Raw genomic sequence first — 20,746 nt, 5'->3', positions numbered from 1 at the left:
GGACAAGCTGAATGGCCTCATTAAGACAGCTGGTGTGACTGGAGCCCTTCTGCCCTGGTCTGTTTGCTCAGGCAAGTCATCTGACTGACTGACACTGTTTTACTGAAAGTAGCTATTGGTTAATTTGGGTCAGGGATATTTTCCAGACCCTCATCAGTCTTGAAGTCAGGGAACTCAAACCTTGCATAAAACAAATCACTGAAATTGCCCATTTGTCCTGACTGAAAGTGGGAGACTGCAGATCTCATTGCAGCAGGTCATTATTTATACAAAAAGGTCTTAGGAGCCATATCAACAGTCATAATAAATTTGCCTTTTAGCAGATGCTCTTATCCAGAGTGATTTACAAGGATAACATTTTTAAATGCATACCATCCATTTATACAGCTGGATATTTTACCAAAGTGATTCAGGTTAAGAACATTGCTCAAGGGTATAATAGCAGCACCCCAGCTGGGAATTGTGTGACCCACAACCTTGAGTCACAAGCCCAGTTCCCTAATCACTATACTACACTGCCATCTTTATATATTATTTGAAAATAAAAATAGGCAAAATTCATATTTTTGTCAGCGCAGTCAATTTTTTCTCATGGAAGTGAGAATTTTTGCAGTCATTGACATTCTTTGATATTGGTTCCAGGATGGATTCCATATTGAGCTGTAATTTGACAGAACACCACAGCTCCAAATTATGATACCAGGGACGACTCGCAAGAGTGTGCTTGCGAGATGAGCTCATACCATAGGCCTAATGGAAACATCATTGTGTTGCTACCAGATTTATGGTAAAAAATGCGTTCTATTATTATTTTACTGTTGCTGTACAGATACAAAGTGACATTTTTCTGCTCTGGGTACTGCTGAAATCGGCACGATTAACTGTAGAACCAGAAGCTGAAATGCAGTCAGGTCCTATTCCCTGCTCTTTGACCTTGACCAGCCTGGACATTGGCAGCCTTATCTGTAACGTGGGCACAGGTGGTGGAGCCAGGAGGTGGAGTCAAGGCTGCTGCTGCTGCTGCGGGTTCCTGTGCTGCACGTTGTGCTGACCCTGGTAAGGAGCTTCCAGATTCCTCATTACTGTCAGGAACTATCCCTTCAGCCATGGACAATATTCCCCAAAGAGTCCTTTTGTACACAGATAGGATAAAATAATAAGCTTTCTAATCATACTGTAACTTAACAGAACATGGACTTGTAAAATTAGTTAACCTTAATCATAAATACCGCAGACATGGGAGGGTCCCAGTACCCTCAGTTAGTTTTGGTAGCCCGAATTCAAGATACCCACATTGCTCGGAAAATGCAGATAGGACGTTTGCTACAATCTTTTAGTATGTAAATCTTTAGTGTCTGTCTTGTGTAACGTAATATGTGGCTAACACAGCCAATTGCATTACAGCTGCAGAGGTGGAAAATACAGAGAAGAAGGAGTCTGAAGAGTCAGACGATGACATGGGCTTCAGGGTCTTCAACTAAGCTTTTTCTTCCATACATCCAGAAAAATAAAACAAAAACAAACAAAAAAAACTGTTTCCCCCTTGAATTTGTGTTAGAAAGCAGCAGTGTCATCGGGGCTCTCCCCTGGGCTCTCCCACTACATGTGAGTATCTGTTCCTCTGTCTCAACCTGTTCATCACAGCCTCCCATAGGTTTCTGAGGTAGAAATCTGAAGTAATCATCCCATTAACTTGAATACATTGGAACCCAAAGCATGTACACTGGAAGCATACAAGGCAACACGTTACCAGTGTGTTACACATTCATGCTGATAAAACAGCCTTACTAAAAGGATACTACATATTCTGCTGGGATTATAACTGGGATCTGACTGATGTTCTTTAAGTACCGCTTTGAAGAAGTCTAACTTGAGAAAATATAAATCGTAAATGAAGTGTATATGGAACTGGAAATATGTACAGTGTATGCTCTCTATATGCAGTGTGTAATAGTACACCATGACAAACCATTTAACCTTTTACCCCAAAATCCTTGGGGCTATTGGCAATTACGGCTGAGATGAGCAACAACCTTTTAATCGGTCAATGAACTGTACAGGTCATATTCTTCCTGAGAATTGTTTTCCTCAAAAGCAGAGGGATGCGTACTGTACATATAGACATAGAACATGGAAGGAAGGGAGGATCTGTCCCTTTAAGCCTGCACAAGAGCAGAGACAAGTGGAAGAGCAGGGTACAACCGTGTTTCAAAAAAAAAAAAAAAAAAAGCGCTATGAATTTTTTACATTGGGAGACAAACTGACCCCACACTCCGAAGAATGGTACACAGGCTGGGGCTTCCAGGAGAAAAAAAAACAAACAAAAACCCTTCACTTAAGTTTCATATATGCACGAAAACTGGCACAACATTTCTGTATATATATATATATATATATATATATAATTATATATATTATAAAAAATAAATACTAGTTCTTCCGTCAGGGAATTGTACTCATTGCTTAAGTTTCTTTGTCCGTTTAGGGTCCTCCTTTGAATGCCTGTGGGATAGGCATAGTGATTGTGCTAAAGTGAAGTGCTAAAGGAGAGATTACTCCTTGTACTTGTGAAGGGTGAAAACCTTTGGATTTCCCATAAGTCTGTACTACATTAGCCGCGAGGTTCCAGCTGCTGTCACCGACATGCTTGGCTGCACTTTGGGGGTTATTGCTCGACGTTACAATTCAATCAGCCCAATCAGCGTGCGCTCGCACACACACACACACACACACACACACTTACCATCACACTCGCACGCAGTAAGGCTCAGCCAAAAAACAGAAAAACGGAACACACGAAACAAGCGTCCATAACTGATGCTCAAAGGCTCCTGTCTGGGACTGAACGTGGGAGGTCAAAAGTTCCTGGACAGGTAGTGAGTGACACGAGGGAGTGGAACCTCTTTCTCCAGGGCCCGGCGCGGGTGCGGACGGTTGGCGTGTGCTCTGCGTGCGGCCTGCGTGCAGCCTGCTGAAAGCTCGGTCCGACCGAAGGAAGTGCCCCCCTCCCTGCCTCCCGCTTGCCACCGCGCCAGGGCTAGTGGGGCCAGGGCTGGCCCATCATCTTGATGCGGGCCTGGTCGATGACGTCCAGCAGATTCTTCGCATCTACGGCCAGCGCGTGCGCGGCGGTCAGCATCTGCTTCTTATAGTCCATCTGCAGGCTGGTCATGACGTACTGCTGGGCCAGCTTCATCTTGCTGATGAGCTCCGCCAGGTCAGAGTTCAGCAGCTTCTGCGACATCTCCACCTGCAGGATAACAGGGTTACTGCACCTGATACATTCCTACACATAGACCCTAATCAGATAACTAAAGCATCTCTATTGGAATAAAAAGGTGAAGCTGTCATGAGCTGGCATTCATTATTCAGTTTAAGCCAAGGAAGACTGCTCTCCACAGCAAAAAACATTAGTGGTTCAAATTAGAGTTACTAACAACATAGTAGTTCCACCCATCATCATGAGATATGATTACATTATGTTCATTTAATAAAGCTTTAATGTAGTCTGCTTTAAACAGAATCATGCAGAAAAATACAGGTCGTTAAAGAAAAAGCAATTCATGAATAATTTAATCCCTTCTGAAATGGGCTAGTCTGTTAATTGTGGGGAAAATAGATTTACATTATTTTTAAACATTAAATACCATATTTGAGTGCTTTCTGCTCACCTCTCTATGTGAGCTGGCTGGCAGTGTAGGTATGGTCTCATCTACAGTAGCCAGAAGTGTCCTCAATGCCAGACCCACATCCTGAAACCAGACAATATCTAAGCAAACACGTATGTACAACAAACATCAACCAGGTCTTTCTCTGACACACACACACACACACACACACAGCCTTTGAACAACCCTTCTCTCCTTTGCCCTCTTTCCTGTCCCCCCCTCTGTCTCTCCTGGTTTCCCTCTCGTACCTTCACCATTGGCACATACTCCTCAGGGGTTGCAGGCTGGATTCTGCTGGACATCTCGATGACGGCCTTCACCAGTCCTGTCACATTCTCGTACACCCTGTCGTTGGAGCGGTCCAGGTTAGCAGTGGGAGGCGGGCTGATCTCCTGGGGTTGGATCTAAGTGGGAAAACCCGTTTATATCAGACTGAAGGCAAGGTGAAGTAACTCTATATATCACTGACACACATTGAATGGCACCGCTAGAACAAAGTACTTTGAAGTCTCATTTTGAGAACTGCTTCTTTGAATTATGTATGAATTTAGTAACCAAATTCCATTCACACTGCAGACTATATACCACGGCTGTAGCTTGAGGAATTTTATTTATTCATTCAACCAGCAGATGGAGCCATTCACTTAATTTTCCTTCAAGTCAAAATTATACAAACATTTTGAAATGGTTTAAAAATTGTAAATAAAACAGGCAATTTTAACATATTCACTCTTTTAACCAATGCTAACAGGAAGGGAATTAAACATCCTTATGAATGCCACCAAGGAGAAAATATATTTTCACTGCATTTTCCTGTTTCCCTCCAATGAAGGAATATTGTTGTTTTGGTGTCACCCCTTATAGTTTTAACATTTCTGTACACACGGTATGTCACACTCAGTCAAGAACATGAACTATCTTAAGAATCTAAGAAAGCATACTGACGACTAAAGTAAACACCACCACCCCCACCCACCTTCTCTGTATTGCTGAGTGAGTCAATAATGATGATGTCCAGTTTTTTTGATACTCATGTCTATCCATCAACTCTACTCAAAATCCAGGAAAGGTATTCTATGCATTTTATTTGAATAATTATGAGTAATAAATACACAGATATGAATGGCCTGTCAGCTGACTGCTGTATCCACACCAATATGCGGCTCAAGAAGCAGCTTCTGCAGGTGTAAAAGGGGACGAAGCTCTTCTGGAAACACAGCAGAGATCAGGAGAACTTCACTTAAAACAGCTAATACCAGTGCTAGTGATGAAGACTGCAGCCTCTAGCACACCACTTGTTGGGCAGTCCCAGGCTGAAGAAACTCCACCCCCCACCCAGGTGAGTATCAGCATTGGCCCTTCTACTGAATAAGTACAGTGCTAATGAGTAATCTTTCAAATACGTTTAATTTATACCGGTCTGTTCATTTCCTATTTGCTGGGGCAACTTTGACCATGCAGAGGTACATGTAGGTAGAAGTTCCAGTTCCCAAGGACAGTAGAAATTAAAGCACAATGTGCAGCCCCTTTCTTTACTTTGGAAATAAAATATTAGAACAATCTATTAGCTTAATGGGTACTCTTACGCAGGGTGACTTGCATTCATTTATAAAGCTGAATATCAACCAAAGCAGTTAAGGCTAAACACCTTGTTTAAGGCTACCCAGCCCTTCTCAGAACTTGAACCTGCAACCTTCTACTAACAAGCCCAGTCTCCTCACTAGCTTACCCTTAAGAAAGTCTTCACAAGGGCCATCACAAGCTGCCAATGTGACCTCTGGGTGACCCTGACAGGTTGACTGATACACACAGTACACACTTCTGGGGGCACATGCACACTCGCACACACACACACACGCACGCACAAATGCACATACATATGCACACAGTCAAACACACTTTCCCACAGACACAAAGAAAAACATTCACACACTTGTGCACACACAAAATTCTTACCCTCCAGGGCTAGATGAATGAGGAGGAGGTAGAAAGGGTGGACACAGGTCACAAAAACAGAAGAGGGAGAAATGATTACTGCTTAAAAAAAATGAAAAATATCCACAGCACAAGTGAGCGAACAGCACTTCTGCAGCATGGCCATGCACATGCCTGTTACTGCTGGGTTTTGCAGCTTCAGCACAAGGCTCCTGCCTAAATGTTAAGTAAGACTGAAAAGCAGGAAAATTCAGATTTAGTAATGACTGCTGTAAAAAACTAACATCTGAAATACTACAGATCCATAAAAATACAGACTATTAAAAGTTGTGCTACTATCAATGGTGGTCTGTGTGGTCAGTTTGGGAAAATTACAGTTTGGAAAAGTCAATGCTCTAAGCTGCTGTTATTTCATTTTGTTTGCCTCTCCAATCTCACCACCACACACGGAATACTTCAAAAAAAGCTACACAAAGCACATAAAAGTAGTTCACTGTACTCGTTTATGTCGACACATTCCATTATTACTTAAAATAACTAAAAAGAGATTCCTTGGCCAATGTCCCAGTGAGGACATGGATGCTTGAGACTGACGGTAATGTGCTTTGCCTCTGTCGGCCAAATACGACCAAACAAATATTTTCCCACCAAAATAGACCCTGCACTTTAAATAAAAAGAAGTGGGTGGAGCAACTATGTTTTACAACCAAAGGTCAAAGAGACGATGGTATGAAATATATTGTTCGACGTTTCCCTGGGATTCCTCGAGACTGAGTAATAGAGCCTGGGAAGTGAGTCCTGGGAATGGTGGGCTGGGATAAGAGAACCTGGAGTGTCTCCAGCAGAGCTGCCGATAGCCCACAATTCCCTCTGTCTCCCTGCCTAACTGCGTGCGAAAGGCGGGCAGCTCAAGAGATTCGAGTGGCCCTGACCAGGGGCCAAAGTCCAGTGAGGCCCTCATTCTCTGGATGGTGATGTGGTCTGGATTTAAACTGTGCTAATGTCACTGTGGTAATGCGACAGCGTGGTGCATAATTAGCTCTGTTGGCGGGGATGAATGAATCATTGCATTTATATAGCACTTTTCCAGGCACTCAAAGTGCTTTACAGAGAAGAGGGGGAACTCCCCTCACCCACCACCAATGTGGAGCGCCCACCTGGGTGACGCACGGCAACCATTTTGCGCAAGAACGCACATCACACATTAGCTAAGGTGGAGAGGGGTGAGGTAAGGGAGAGAGATGGTTTCAATCAGCAAGGAACTCCAGATATTATTGTTTAAAAGACTCACTACTGCTTGAACAAGAGCCAATAAGGAGCTCAAGAGATATAAATTCCAGTTTTGTTCAACATAAGAGACAGCCAATCTAGGCTTCTTCAGGCAGTAATAGTTTCACTGATGTGCTGCTGCATACCTGGCTTAGTGCAAGTAGCTCTATTCATTCTTTATTAATAGTCCATTCATAAAGAGACCTAACACTAGGCTAATGATAATCAGACGGGGCACACTCAATACGGACTGTTGCCCCTATGGTACATTTCAAACCTCAGTGCCACATAGAAAGCAAAACTAAGTCTACTATTGTAGTTGTGCACCATTAACATTTGTCAGGCTTTTTAATAATTTGGTCTATACTATTTTAATGATATTCTTTGAATGGTAATTGTGCTCTTTATTTACAGTGATGTAAATGTTTGGGTAAAATACATTTTTTTCTTGATTTGGCTCTGTACTCCACAATTTAAAATTTGTAATCAAACAATTCACATGTGCTTAAATTGCAGACTCTCAGCTTTTATCAAAGGGTATTTACATACATTTTGGTTATACCAGGTAGAAATTACAGCACCATTATGTTTGGGACAAATGGCTTCACAAGTGAGTCAGGTGTGCTGAACTGCTGCCTTAGTGCAGGTATGACACACATTATAAGGCTAAGAAAAAGAGGAAAAAACAATTTGTTTTAGAAACAATCATTAAGAAGAGAGAGCACTAGTGAGCTCAGTATTCTCAAAGGGTCTGGTAGAAGATTTCTCACCACAATGAAGAAAAACACTCAAACACCGATCTGACAGATCAGAAACACTCTTCAGGAAGGCGTAGATTTGTCAGTGACTGTCTGCAGAGGGGACTTCACAAGCATAACTACAGAGGCTACTCTGCGAGATGCAAACCAGGTAGCTGCAAAACTGGGTGGCCAGGTTACAGTTTGCTAAGTAGTACCTGAAAGAGCCTGCAGGGTTCGAGAAAAAGGTCTTGTGGACAGATGAGACTAAGATTCACTTGTATCAGAGTGATGGCAAAAGAAAATAATGAAGGCCAAAAGGAACTTCCTATAATCCAAGGCACCCCCCCCCCCCCCATCTCTGAAACATGGCGGAGGGTGTTAGGGTGTGGGTATGTCCAAATGATACAGCTACTGGCTCACTTGTTTTCACTGATGATGTAACTGCTGATAGCAGCAGCAGAATGAATTGATGTGCACAGAAGCATCTTATCTGCTGAATATCATGCAAATATCTCCAAACTCATTGGACGTCGCTTCATTTTTAAAGAAAACAATGATCCCAAACATACTGCAAAGCCAAAATGGAAAATTCTTGACTGGCCAAGTCATTCACCTGAACTGAATCCAGCAGAACATGTGTTTCTTATGCTGAAGAGAAAACGTAAGGCAACCAGCCCCCAAAGCAAGCAGGAGCTGAAGATGGCTACAGTACCAGCCTGGCAGAGCACCACCAGAGGAGATACTCAGAACCTGATAATACGGGTCTATGGGCCACGACTTCAAGCAGTCGTCGCATGCAAAGGATATGCGACAAAGTACTAAACATGACTACTTTCATTTACATAAAATTATGTCCCAGACATTATGGTGCCCAGAAATGGGGGGAACTATGTATAAAAAGTGCTCTAATTTCTACGTGGTGAAACCAAAGTGGATGAAAATATCCTAAAATGAATTCTGAGAACGTGTACTTCAACTACATGTGAATGGTTTGATTACAAATCTAAAATTGTGGAGTACAGAGCCAAGTCAAGAAAAAAATATGTTTTTGTCCAAATGGAGCTCACTGCATATATAAATGCATATGTGTTACCATTTATTTTTAATCTGTACATTCTGCATAATTCAATTACTGTATTGTCAGAATGTTTGAATAAATAAAAACTCAACAGATGTTTGCACAGTAGCAACCAAAATTAGGCCCAAAGGTATATACAGGTATATGCACACATTTTGTCACACTACAAGCAGGTTAAGGATGACAGCCTTTGGCTTAACAGTGGTGGCATATGTGTATATACATGGCCTACGATACCGTATAACGGGAAGTATCTTTCAAACGAGAGCCACTAAAAGCAATATGATTCGGTGTTCTGCTTCTCGACATAATTGTTTGAATAGAAGAAGCACAGCAAGATTACTGAAAATACTGCCCCCGTATCTTCAACATAAAATTCTAAGCCTCAAGAGCAGCTGACAGGTTTTTCAGTCTACTTTAAATGATTAAGACCAAAAACAAACAAAACAAAAAAGTTGTGTTGACACAGCATGTCTATTTGGCATATTTTTACTAGTGTTTGCACATCGATTAATTTTGTAAAATGTGAATGTGAGTGGATGTATTTCTACACATGTATGTGTATGTATGCGCTTGCTTGCATAAGCATGAATGTACGTGTTCATGAATGTACGTGTGCACGTGTGTTAATGTGTGTGCGTGCGTGTGTTTGTGTGTGTGCGTGCATTTGTTTGTGTGTGTGTGTGTGTGTCTGTGTGTGTGTGTGTGTCTGTGTATGTATGTGTGTGTGTGTGCGCGTGCGTTTGTCTGAGTGTGAAAGAGTGAAGTCGAGCGCACAGCCACACTGCTCCAGCACCAGCATTAGCATCTCGCAGCTTCACAGACCCATGGATACGTCATGCACAGGAGTGCTTTTAAGCGTATTTTTACTCAGTGGTTAACCCCAAATTGCCTCCTCCACAAACAGCACAACCCCTCAGCCCACAGCCAGGCCCATGAGCACAGTGTGATTCATACCTTCACTCCTTCATTGTAGCTGTCCACATGAGGCATGCAGGCTGCCCCAGGCCGGGGGGGCTTCTTTGGTGGGGCCGCATGTTCTGCCAAAGAGAAGCACAGGACGGATTTGTCATTCTGGAACCGAGAGGGAAAATAATATAATATCTGTATTCAGATCTGGTGGGGGGGGCGGGGGGGGACAGGTATCATATGCCGATCCAGGGTGTGGAAAATGAAACGGATGGGTGAAGAAAGTTGACTTAATTGGAACAGCAGATGATGTGGTCTGTGCCACTGCTTCTGCACTGAGCGAGTTTTGAGCTGAATTTCAACTCTGAAAGATGAGCAGCTGGCAACACTAAAGGCATCTTCCAGGCAAGGGCTTTATTTGCCAGATGATACTGCTTGTCAGCAGCCAATCAGAACTCCGACATTAAATCTGAACAAATATTCAAGGGCAAATTGTTTCCTTATGGCCTGATACAAGGCAGCTCCTGAAAGCATAATGCTAGCTAGCTCTAGGTATTCCCTGTATTTAGCCTGACAGATGAATGTTACCTACCTCTAGAATTCCCAGCATGTTGCTGAGAGGCAAATCTTAGCTAATTCTGAATTTCTCCATTTAGCCTGAAGTACAGTCTTACTGTAGCTCTCTTTAAGCTTCGCTGTCTTTAAGGACCATACACTGCATTTAGTCTGAAAGCTGTTATTTAGCTGCTTTTCCCTCCTGCTACGCATTAAAAGGAGGGGTGGTCTAGGAATAAATACAAGGAGAACCTGCCTTTAAAATACCCATAAAGATTATTTTTCATAATTAACAAGCCTATGAATTCAAACAAGGCTCACCAAGAAGGAACTATTTCACTCTTCACTGGATTCGATTTAAATATGCGCTATAGTTCCTTAGTACATAAACACATATAACAAAGAGATGAGGTTACATGAAATTTTATTTTTCATTCTAATTTCATATTTTAACTAAATTAACACCATACATAAATATTTTATTCTAATTTCATATTTTAACTAAATTAGCAACATACATAAAGAAAATAAAAAGAAGAGGACATCATATTACAAACTACTACTCATTTTCATTTTATGAATAAATTCACACCAAACCAACAACCTAAAATAGCACAACTGGAATGGTGCAATCTATCCTTCGACCTCGAAAAAAGTTTAAGAAGACAAAACTATTTTCCCAAATAACACATTCACTGCATTCATCTTTAGTTCTCTCTTTCATAACAAGTTAACATTAATCTTTTTGATGATGACAGATCAGATATGTATTTTAACATAAATCCAGCTGAGCCAAAATATGTCCATGTGAATTGCACAAAGGCAATGCTAACATATACAACTAAGGAATCAGTAGCAAATGGTCAAGCCTTGCTTATAAGTCATGTACCAACATGCAGTAAGTTCTCTGCCTCCTCTATCAGTAGCTCACCAGTGACCACAGCATTCTTTTAGATAAACTTCATGGCAAATGACATTACATTACATTATTTATTTTCTTGGCAGAAGCCTCTACCCAGAATGGTTTGCATAGTTTGAAGTGCACTCAATTCACAACCATACTGTTGAAAGGGGTAGGGATATATTGAGTGACAAGTGAGATATATTGATCCAAAACAAAGGTCAATTCAGATAAATTATCTAGTTGAAACTTTTTGCACAATATGTCACCTTCTTTCTGAAACATCAGCAATGTGATGCTTCCGCCAGTATTCAGTCAACAGATCAGTAAATATAGAACACTTGGCTCCCAGGCCCAGGACTACTGATGTCATTTCCTCCCCTCTTGTTTGTCATGCTTATATGGGTACTGGATGTGAGTGTATATTTTACTTTACCCTGCAATGCTTTTTTTTATCATATCCAATTTCACAACTGGATGTTTACAGAAGCACTCAGTTTAAGCACTATGCCTGAGGATACTACGAGGGCAGTGCCCCATTGGGGAAATGAATCTGCATACTTGCTACAAGCCAAGTTTCTTATGTTCACTGCTGCCCAAACATGCTGCTGCAGCCAGTGCTGGGAAAGAATGCAGTGAGTGGGTTGAGGGTTCAAGGCTGCAGCCACTCCAACCGCCCCCACCCCCCCCCCCCCCCCCCCCTCCCCCCCCCCCCCCCGCCCCCTCCCCCCCCCCCCCCCCCGCCCCCCCACCCCAAAGCAATCTGTCATTCAGAATGCGTGACCAGAGAAGACAGGAACAATGAAGGAAGTGAAAGGGTGCGGTTGTGTGTGGTAAATCGGGCAGCGGCTTCCTTACCTGGTCTGGTGACGGGCTGGTATATGTGCTGGTTTCCTGTCTGCACACAAACATAAAAACAGGCAATTAGCAGTGCGCTTGCTTCCTGAACCCAACCGTGCTTTTTCTGTTGTTTTTTCTTCTTCTAAATGACACATGTTTAAAGACTCCTATGCCTCTGCACTGGTGTGGTCTCTCCATGAATACTTTAAATTCCTAGAAGCATAACTATATCTGCCTAGACCGCAGGGTAGGCCACAGGAGGAGCGAAGCGCAGAAAAACCACACGGGCTAAATCTCCCAGGAGTCTTAGTCACTTCTGCAGTGCCCAACAGTCCCCAAACCCCACCCAGCCCCATCACCACCATCATTTACAACTGAGGATATAGTTTATATAAAATACAGTAGCTAAATAAGTACAACTTCACAGCTGACAAACATTTTTTATTCAAAAAATATACTGCATACTGCATTAGTCTAGGCAGCTAGACTAATGTTGAAAGGGTCATGTGGAAAATGGTGACCTGGGTCAAAAGTTCTTCAGTCGCACTGAAGAAAGGCTTTGGACCTACTGCCGCTGTTTATGGTAGGGGTGCAAAACTCTGGTCTAGAAGCGCTAGTCTGCATATTGGTTTTTGTTCCAAACAACTACCTTAGTCTTACTTTTTGACTGCTCTATAAAACAAAATGGTTCACTCCTAATCTGAAGCACAGTATAATCTTTAGGATACACTTGCAGTCTGTGGCAGAACCTGGTGCTTACTGCCAGATCACGATATGATTGAGCAAATTGAATAAATAAGAGCAGAAGCACAAAATCTGGAAATGGATCAACCGTTGTGCACCCCTATTAGATAGAAAACTACCAAGCCAATAACTGAAATAAACGTTCAAAATCAGAGAGCAGATCCTCCTGACCTCTCTCTACTGGACAGCTGAATTCAGAAGCCCCGCTAAAATATTTTCTTTTGAAAAAAGGAACTGGGTCTGAAACGATGGTGTACTGGAAGATGGACACTCAGACGGAGGATTCCTAACAACACACAGAGCAAGCTAGCTTGTGGGAATCCAGAATTAGCTGGCTACATGCTACACCCCTTACGTCTTTTTTATTTGACTGTTTAAACAGCTTAAATTGCATATGGGACCGCGGCAGAAAAGACTGACAAATCATAGGGTTTTAACGGAACACAAAAGTGAGTGAAAATATGGCTGAAGCAGTGAGAGACCAGCACACAGCCTGAAAGTGCCAACATCGAGAGCGACTCATGTTGTGTTTTATTTTATTTTTGGATAAACAGTAAGTATATTAAAATGATACATTCATCTTTGATTAACACTATTTTTTGACAGTTTGCAACATGCAAAAGCAGTTTTAAATCATTCCAGATTTATTTTAGAACAGTGATAAGTGAAAGCAATAGGATGAGAGATGATTATTTCCATTGTTTTTTAATTTTCTCTGGAGTCAGTGAGTAGTATTTGACTCTTTTCTCAGCCATCTCTTTCCCCATATCTCCACTTAGAGCAGTGGGATCTGTACTTCTGTAATTATGTTCAGAGACACAGAGAACGAGGCTGACACTCCTCTGCAGCTGACCACTAATGGTCGAGCAAATTGCCCGTTAAATGAGATCCGAAGGCTAGACAAACTGTTAACTTGTGGCCAGTGTAAATCGCCGGGTGATGGCTTGGCTGAGTTCTAATCCCATAAATGGTGAATTAAAAGCATTTTAATGCTAAAGACACAGCAGTCTGAGCAGAGCAGTCTTTACAAACAGCAAGACATAACCTGTGCCCGGAAAGATTCTTTGTTTCTTTGGGAACCAACATTCAAGATGGTATAAACACCTTGCTCTAGAAACATAAAATTCAATGTAGACATCATGGCTCCAATGCCAAGTGCTGTCAGAGAGCCAGCTTTTTTAAATAATAAGACCAGTTAGATACTTTAAAACCACACCAGCCAGATCAGAGCATATGAATTAGAAGTAATTTGTTTAGCAGACAGGATCACATCCAAAGTCAGCCTTTGGGCTAGTTTTTCATATTTTTTGGATGGTTGTTATGCAGTGTAAATTCCGTTATCACGCAACATGGATGGCTCATCCTATTTAGTAGACCAGGCAATCCTCATAATATACAAATAACTGAAACTGAACCACATTAGAAAATGAGCACTGGGTTCACTGTATCCACATTAAATTAAGGCAAACATGCAAGTTTTATTAATTTATACAGCTGTAAAAGCACTAAAATGGAATCTGTCTCAATATCCACACACAACAACCATCTCTGGCTATGCTAAAAAAATAAATAAATAAATAAAAAAGTAAGAAAAGAAATCCATTCCCAATTCAATATGCATTTATCATCTAGATCATCTCTATCTGTCCTGGCCACAATTTGTGCTGTCTGAGCCAAGTGAAAGCACTGCACTGACAGCAAGAACAGTTAGTCCTAATTAAAAGCAGCCATACAGAACTCCCAGACTCTTATTAAAACACATTTTATTCAAACCGTTTAAAGATTTTTCGTTTGATTCCTGCTCATCAGCATCAGACTTAATCTGCGTATGCATTAAATAAACAACAGCCATCTTCCTCAATGGGGTCAAAGTGTATATTCACAAAAATGTACACACAATTTTTCGTCAACAAAAACTGACACTGAACTGACTGCTAATTAGATAAACTAAATCATGTTATCATTTGTCTTTGCTGTGCACTGATCTTTAAAGATTACTTTACAAGCATCTGAGAGATCACACATATACAGTTATATCATCAAATTAACCAATCAACTGTTAGAAATTGAGGTAAATATATTACAGGAAATCCTGATTCAAAATAATATCATATATATATATATTTAGAATTTTTCTGTTAGGTTTCAAAACCCAGCCTCTGTGTGTGTATGCGTGCGTGTGTGTGTGTGTGTGTGTGTGTGTGTGTGTGTACACCTTCCTCAGCGCCAGTGTTGCTGACAAATAAACAAAAACACTAAACAGTCACTAAACACAACTACAATTAGAACTTTAATCCCACAGCAGAAGTCATGTATGCCTCACTTTCTGATATTTTTCTCATTGACAGAATAAAAACACAAGCAGAGGTATACACAGTACCCTTTGGTTGTTGTTTACACATTGCAAATGGTGCACAGTTGGGACATATAATCTGTTACAGCTGCCGTGTTCTCTCATTTAAATTTCTGTTGCCTCACAGGTGGTAAATATCATCCGAAGATATTTAGTGGTGTGTGAGGAAGACAGTGTGTGTGTGCCAGGGCACATGTGTGCGAGGGAGGGAGGGAGGGGGAGAGAGAGAGAGTGAAGAGTGGGGGAAAGGGGGAATGGGGGGGGGGGGGGGAATAGGAACTGAATAATTCCATCTGGAAAAACAAACTCACCGGCCCCTGGAGCACACCATCATCCCGGTCACTGCTGCCCCTGGAACTCCTAGACTCCGGCTTCTGTATAAGAGATAGCAGACCGAGATGACACACATCTCTCCGACATGTTAACTGCAAACATACTCAGTTTTACACACACACACACACACACAAGCGAGAGGACTGCCTTTACTATCCACTGAGGTTACAAAACCTATTCCCATACTGCGATTCACCACAACATTTTCTTCGAAAAACCTGAGTGGGAAAAAACAGTGTGAAAAGGCAAAATACTGCTACTACTTACTACTACTACTACTACACTCAAAACACAAAGGGGATTGCCTACCCTCAGTTAACTAGTAAATAAGTTACGTGAAAGCGAATAATATTTAGTCGGAGAAGTCTCGTGCACCTTGCTCATCCTCACTTACTCGTTACAGAATTGCACTGGTGATGGGAAGACCCAGGGTCCTCTGCACAGTACAGCCCTGTGCGCACATACATTCTCTCCCTCGCTCTTTCTCTCCCTCTCTCCCTCTCTCTCTCTCTCCCTGTCTGTCTGTTTGGAAAGCCCCTCCCCTCTGTTGTCTGTACCAGTTTTGCGAAGCAGGAGCTGAAAACCTGCATCCTCCGAGCGGGTCTCCAGCGGGTACTTGAGTGCCTCAGAGCGCGGAGGGAGCGGAGGGGAAATTCCATCAACAGGATGCTATGGCCGGCACACCGAGTGCCGCTTCCTGCTAGCGGAAGGCTTATATATTCTTAGAGGACTTGCAGGGGGAGAACACCCAGCCATGTTAACTCTGCCCCTCTCCCTCCCTCTTTCTTTCTTTATCCCGCCCCCTTCGTTCCCTTCCTCCCTCTTACATTTTCTCTTGTGTATGCACATACCGTGTATGCGCATGAGGCGGCCATGCATGGTTTATCCATTTCTTTCACATTTACTAGATTATTAGGCTTTCGTAGACTTCACATTAATTTTGTAAGTATCTCAGGCTCTTTTCCTTGTCTCATTGCCAGGGGTCAGATAAATCACCAAAGCTGACTAATGCTGAACTTAATGTTTAACTTCTTACAAAACAAAACGTTTAAAAAACACAACAACACAGCCATTTTATACTAAAATAAAAACATATACTGTAAAATATGAGCATGACCACTGCGGTTTCCCCCTCTCCATGACTAAAAAATGAACCCCAAATGTTTTTGGTGTTCTGGATAGTAGTGAGGTCAGGACAGAGGAAATACAGAAAGGCCTACCAGGCAGCCATCTCTCACATAATGACAGTGAAACAGAAATAACTGACAGCCATTTAAGCTGACACACTCTGGGTGCAACATCTGCACACAATTACCATCCCAAGCGTTTTATTTTAGGGCACTTCACTCCTTGTTGAGCGGCAGTGGGAATCATTAATGATAAAGAACTTGAACGGCATGCTCTCTTGTAGTGGGCTACACTATGACATGGGAGACTCCTTTAAAAATTCACTTTAGCAAGCTTCATAATCGAAATTATAAACATAATGTACAAATAATATGTATTCAGCTGCTCAATTTAATTTTCAGATTTTTTGAAAACTGAAGCCATCTTACTCATTGCCTTTAACTGAACACTGGAAGTTGCACATAAAACATAAAAGCCACATAAAACAGCAGACATAAACAATGTAACTTGAAATGTTTCACTGCAATTGTGGATTTTAGTGGATCGGGTCATAAACATGCCTACTTTTCAAGTCAATGAAACCCCACCTCTTTTATGGAAGAAACACTGTCATTAATCTACCCATCCACACTAAATGCTTTTGGTCTTTTCACAGGAAACTATTAATTCAACATGACCACAGATACATCAGGGCACAGTACGTCAAAATATTTAAAGCTAAAATAAAAACTATTCATTAAAGGTAATTATTCTGGGGATTGCACAACTTCTTCATATTCCTTGTTTTCTGTAAAATTTCCTCGTAATGCTAACTCGATTCTGAGTATCTCTTAGGTTGTGGAGAGTTGTAATGGTTTGCTTCTGTGGTTTCAGTTCACAACTGCCTTTCAAAGAGGAAGTATGAAACCAAAATTACCAAGGAGGGACATTCTGTGTTTCTGAGAAGGATCAGTGAGAAAAAGAACATCATTCACAGTGTCTGGCTTTCAGACTCAGAGTTTTACAGAGTTGAAGAGGTTTCGGTAGACATGCTGTTCCCACACGGCGTGATTTACAGGTTTGTTTTGAAAACGGGTCACAGCGACATTATTCCTTCATCATTCTTTCTCACGAAAATACGTTCCTGATTAAGGTTGGATAGCAGAAGAAGGGAAAGAGGTTTTCAAATGATCACAATCAACAGGTTTAGATCATAGGGATAGAATTGCAGCTTAACGGAATAAGGCCGGTATCAGAGCAGATTCCTTGGCTGAACAATCACCCGAGAGACAGAGATGAAAGGAGCATTTGGTATTTCGGAGGACAATAAGAATAATAAGCGGCAGGTTTCTGCAGTCATTATTGGCAGGGTGAGGGGACAGTACCAGGAAACGCTCCTCCTGCTCCAGCCAGCGCTGATCTTCCTCCATCTGCAGCTGCTGCTGCAACAGGCGCTCCTCCATCAGGTGGGAGGGCAGCGCCTGGCCCATCCCCCGCAGCTCCAACGGACCCGCCTCCTGTCACACGTGGTGCACGTGGCCAGTCAATCAAGCCAATCAGCAACTCAGGTGGTCAGTCAGTACCCCAATCATCCAGAAACATATCTCTCATCTCATCCTCTGTCCACAGCCAATCATATAGCCACATTCCTGCCACTCAACACAGATAACTGCAGTCATATCAGGAAATACTTGTCATCTCTTGTGACCTCATGCTGTGTTTACTAGCACTGTGGTTTACAATGACATCTTGAGATTATGTCTGTCTGTTGTGGCTGTACTGCCACTAGTAATTACTGTGACTATTTATCAATTTATTATTTTTATTTACTTATTTACTACCTTCATTTTTTTTATGCTACCGATAAGCTGGCAACTGAGAGGCCTGAGCACCATGTGTAACAGGATGTTCATTAGACAAAGCCCACAACCCCACACCAGTGCAGCTCACCTCTGCACCATGGGCCCATGCGGGGGCCTCCTGCGGCCGGTGGTGGGTCCAGGCATCGTGGGGGTCCAGGAGAGAGGCCTGGGGAGGGTACGCTCCGCTGGGCGCTGGGGATACGCCATGGGGGCTGGGGTAACCTGCCGCCTGAGTCCAAACAGAGGTTCACATATTGTTCAGTCTTTGTGTTTTCCAGTGAATAACCATTCAGTTTCAACTGCATATTTTCCTGAAGTTTACACATAAACAAATTACTCAAATATCCACAGGACTCATTCATCTACTCATTTTAAATCTTCCCTGTTGGACACACTCTTCCTCACCCAGCATCTAACGATGACAACTGATGACAGAATACTTTGGGGTGATCCGCTCACTAGGTTTTCAAACTTCACTACTGGGCCGATGCAAAACATTTTACATAAAGCAGAACTACTCAATCAATATCAACTCAAGCAAAATCATTTTTAAAAAATCTAATCTGGCAAAGGCCAATGGGAATGTGGGACAGTGGGCACATCATGTTTTTAGCTTAATACAGAGTGAATACCGGGCTCCTAGACCGAATGCCCTGGCTTTATTCACAATTATGCTCAGGGATTATATATACTTAACTCTATGTGAGGCTTAGCTCTACACGATATAGACGATTTAGATATATTTACATCACCTCAAATCTCTGGACGGACTATGCAAAGATTAATATTCACTCACATCCGTACAGGGTTAATACTTTTCTGTATGCAAATCTCAATGCAAGTGCAAGTATCAATGCACGCTTATAAACACTCAAATCACACCGTTTATGAAAGAACTGAGTGTATTTACAACTCAAAGGTTATATATGCACTCGTATGTCTGAAAAGATTATCGTGGAGTTTTATAAACAATTGTACTTTTTACAAACCAAAGGGGTGGGGAACACTGTCTGGTTGTGCTGTTCAGTATACATGTCAGTAAAAGATAATTGAAGCCTTCAAACTTTCAGATAAAATCCTTTTTTTAATGACAAAGAAAAAGAGTTTACCTGAAGGGGTAAATTGCTGAGGTGAATTTAACATGCTAGTGTTATGCAACGTTAGCTTTTCCAGCGGATGGAATTTCACGTTAACTATGCCAATACCTCTAAAAAGGCAACAGGAAATGCTTGCTTTTGGTAGATTTTATGAGAGGCTGACGTTTTATTAAAAAGCCATTTCGGACTCATTGTCTTGGCAGTTTGGTTTATCATAAGAAACAGACAGGTCACACTAAGCACACACCACAACGTGAGGAACAAAGCATTTCACACCCTTCCACATGACGACACGTCTACTCATTGTTATTCGGTTTATCTAATCATTGCACTGCAAACACAATCGACACAAAGTCTTTCCTGCGAAAGGGTGCAGTGAATGCAGTGAATATCTCTTGCTATGATACGCAATGAGAGAGAAAGACTGAGGGCTGTACCTGGTAGTGATTGTGCGGGCCCAAGTGCTGTGGGCTGGGGTAGAATCCTTCACTGGAACGGGGGCTGGGGTAGCCAGGTCTGCTGGGCTGTGCACAGGCAGCGATGGAATCACCAGGTTAGACACACAGTTCTCTTTCTGCTGTTCTCACTGACTTCAGAGACGTAGTTAGGATTTTAAAGCCCACATGCACACACTCAAAAAAGCAATTAACTTTTGCAAGAGAGTTCTTAGAACACTTGGAAGCTGAGACAGAAAGGAGATTAATAGGAGCTATTAAATAAGGAACAGCGGGTTAGTCTATCCATTCTGCACACATTTGCTGGTCTTATGGAGGTCGAAGAAAGACGGATCTGAAAAGATGACTCTTACTGACAGACAGAAAGGACAAAGCCCAAAGCACACAGTAGACAATGATCTTTTACAATTGCAGGCTTAATTCATGACTTTTGCCTGTTTTCTCCATTTGGAATTTCCAAACACAACTCCTCATCCCATTACTGCAACCTGCTTGAAGGCACTAATACATGTGTCTTCCATAATGTGCAAAGTCAGCCGACTGCTCCTCCTCCCTCATTCTCTGCAGTCAGCTAGCTACGCTGCCACAGCTAATTCTGCAGAGCAGCGTGCGCCCTGATGCAGCTGGTGCCAGCATATTTCACGCGAGTGATTACCCACAGGAGTCAGTACTAAGCGATGTGCCACCTAAAAGTGAAAACCAAAACCAGACATTGCATGACTCCAATACATCTGCACAACAATATGCAATGTACAGTGCAATGTACAGCCCTGTATGAACATCTGTAAACGGCAACCATGCTGGTTTTAACATTCAAAGAAATTCACAAACAGAATACCGAATAAGCACCAACATAAATACTGAGAACAATGCAGTCTGCCAAAAGCAGCAATGGTATAA

At 42.1% G+C, this 20,746-nt stretch overlaps 1 protein-coding gene across 27 annotated transcripts in view; it reads right to left on the bottom strand.

Annotated features, from left to right (window-relative positions):
* Positions 1–2,022: 2,022 nt before the first annotated feature.
* Positions 2,023–20,746, bottom strand: part of LOC118228163 (focal adhesion kinase 1-like) — a 79,066-nt gene continuing 60,342 nt past the window's right edge. For 16 of the 27 annotated variants that reach the window (XM_035419664.1, XM_035419613.1, XM_035419648.1 and 13 more), the window contains 10 exons: positions 19,829–19,915; positions 18,383–18,523; positions 17,818–17,949; positions 15,304–15,366; positions 11,914–11,953; positions 9,648–9,730; positions 5,625–5,633; positions 3,917–4,072; positions 3,672–3,752; positions 2,023–3,250 (listed from right to left, as the gene is read on the bottom strand). In XM_035419664.1, the coding sequence (XP_035275555.1) occupies positions 3,038–3,250; positions 3,672–3,752; positions 3,917–4,072; positions 5,625–5,633; positions 9,648–9,730; positions 11,914–11,953; positions 15,304–15,366; positions 17,818–17,949; positions 18,383–18,523; positions 19,829–19,915 (1,005 nt within the window). In that variant the 3' untranslated portion in view covers positions 2,023–3,037. The remainder of the gene's footprint in view (positions 3,251–3,671; positions 3,753–3,916; positions 4,073–5,624; positions 5,634–9,647; positions 9,731–11,913; positions 11,954–15,303; positions 15,367–17,817; positions 17,950–18,382; positions 18,524–19,828; positions 19,916–20,746) is intronic. The other 11 variants (XM_035419507.1, XM_035419531.1, XM_035419559.1 and 8 more) reach the window with 3 other exon arrangements.

This window comes from Anguilla anguilla, chromosome 1 (assembly GCF_013347855.1).
Source record: "Anguilla anguilla isolate fAngAng1 chromosome 1, fAngAng1.pri, whole genome shotgun sequence".
NCBI classification, from domain to species: Eukaryota; Metazoa; Chordata; class Actinopteri; order Anguilliformes; family Anguillidae; genus Anguilla; species Anguilla anguilla.
This window is presented reverse-complemented; position numbering and strand designations above follow the sequence as displayed.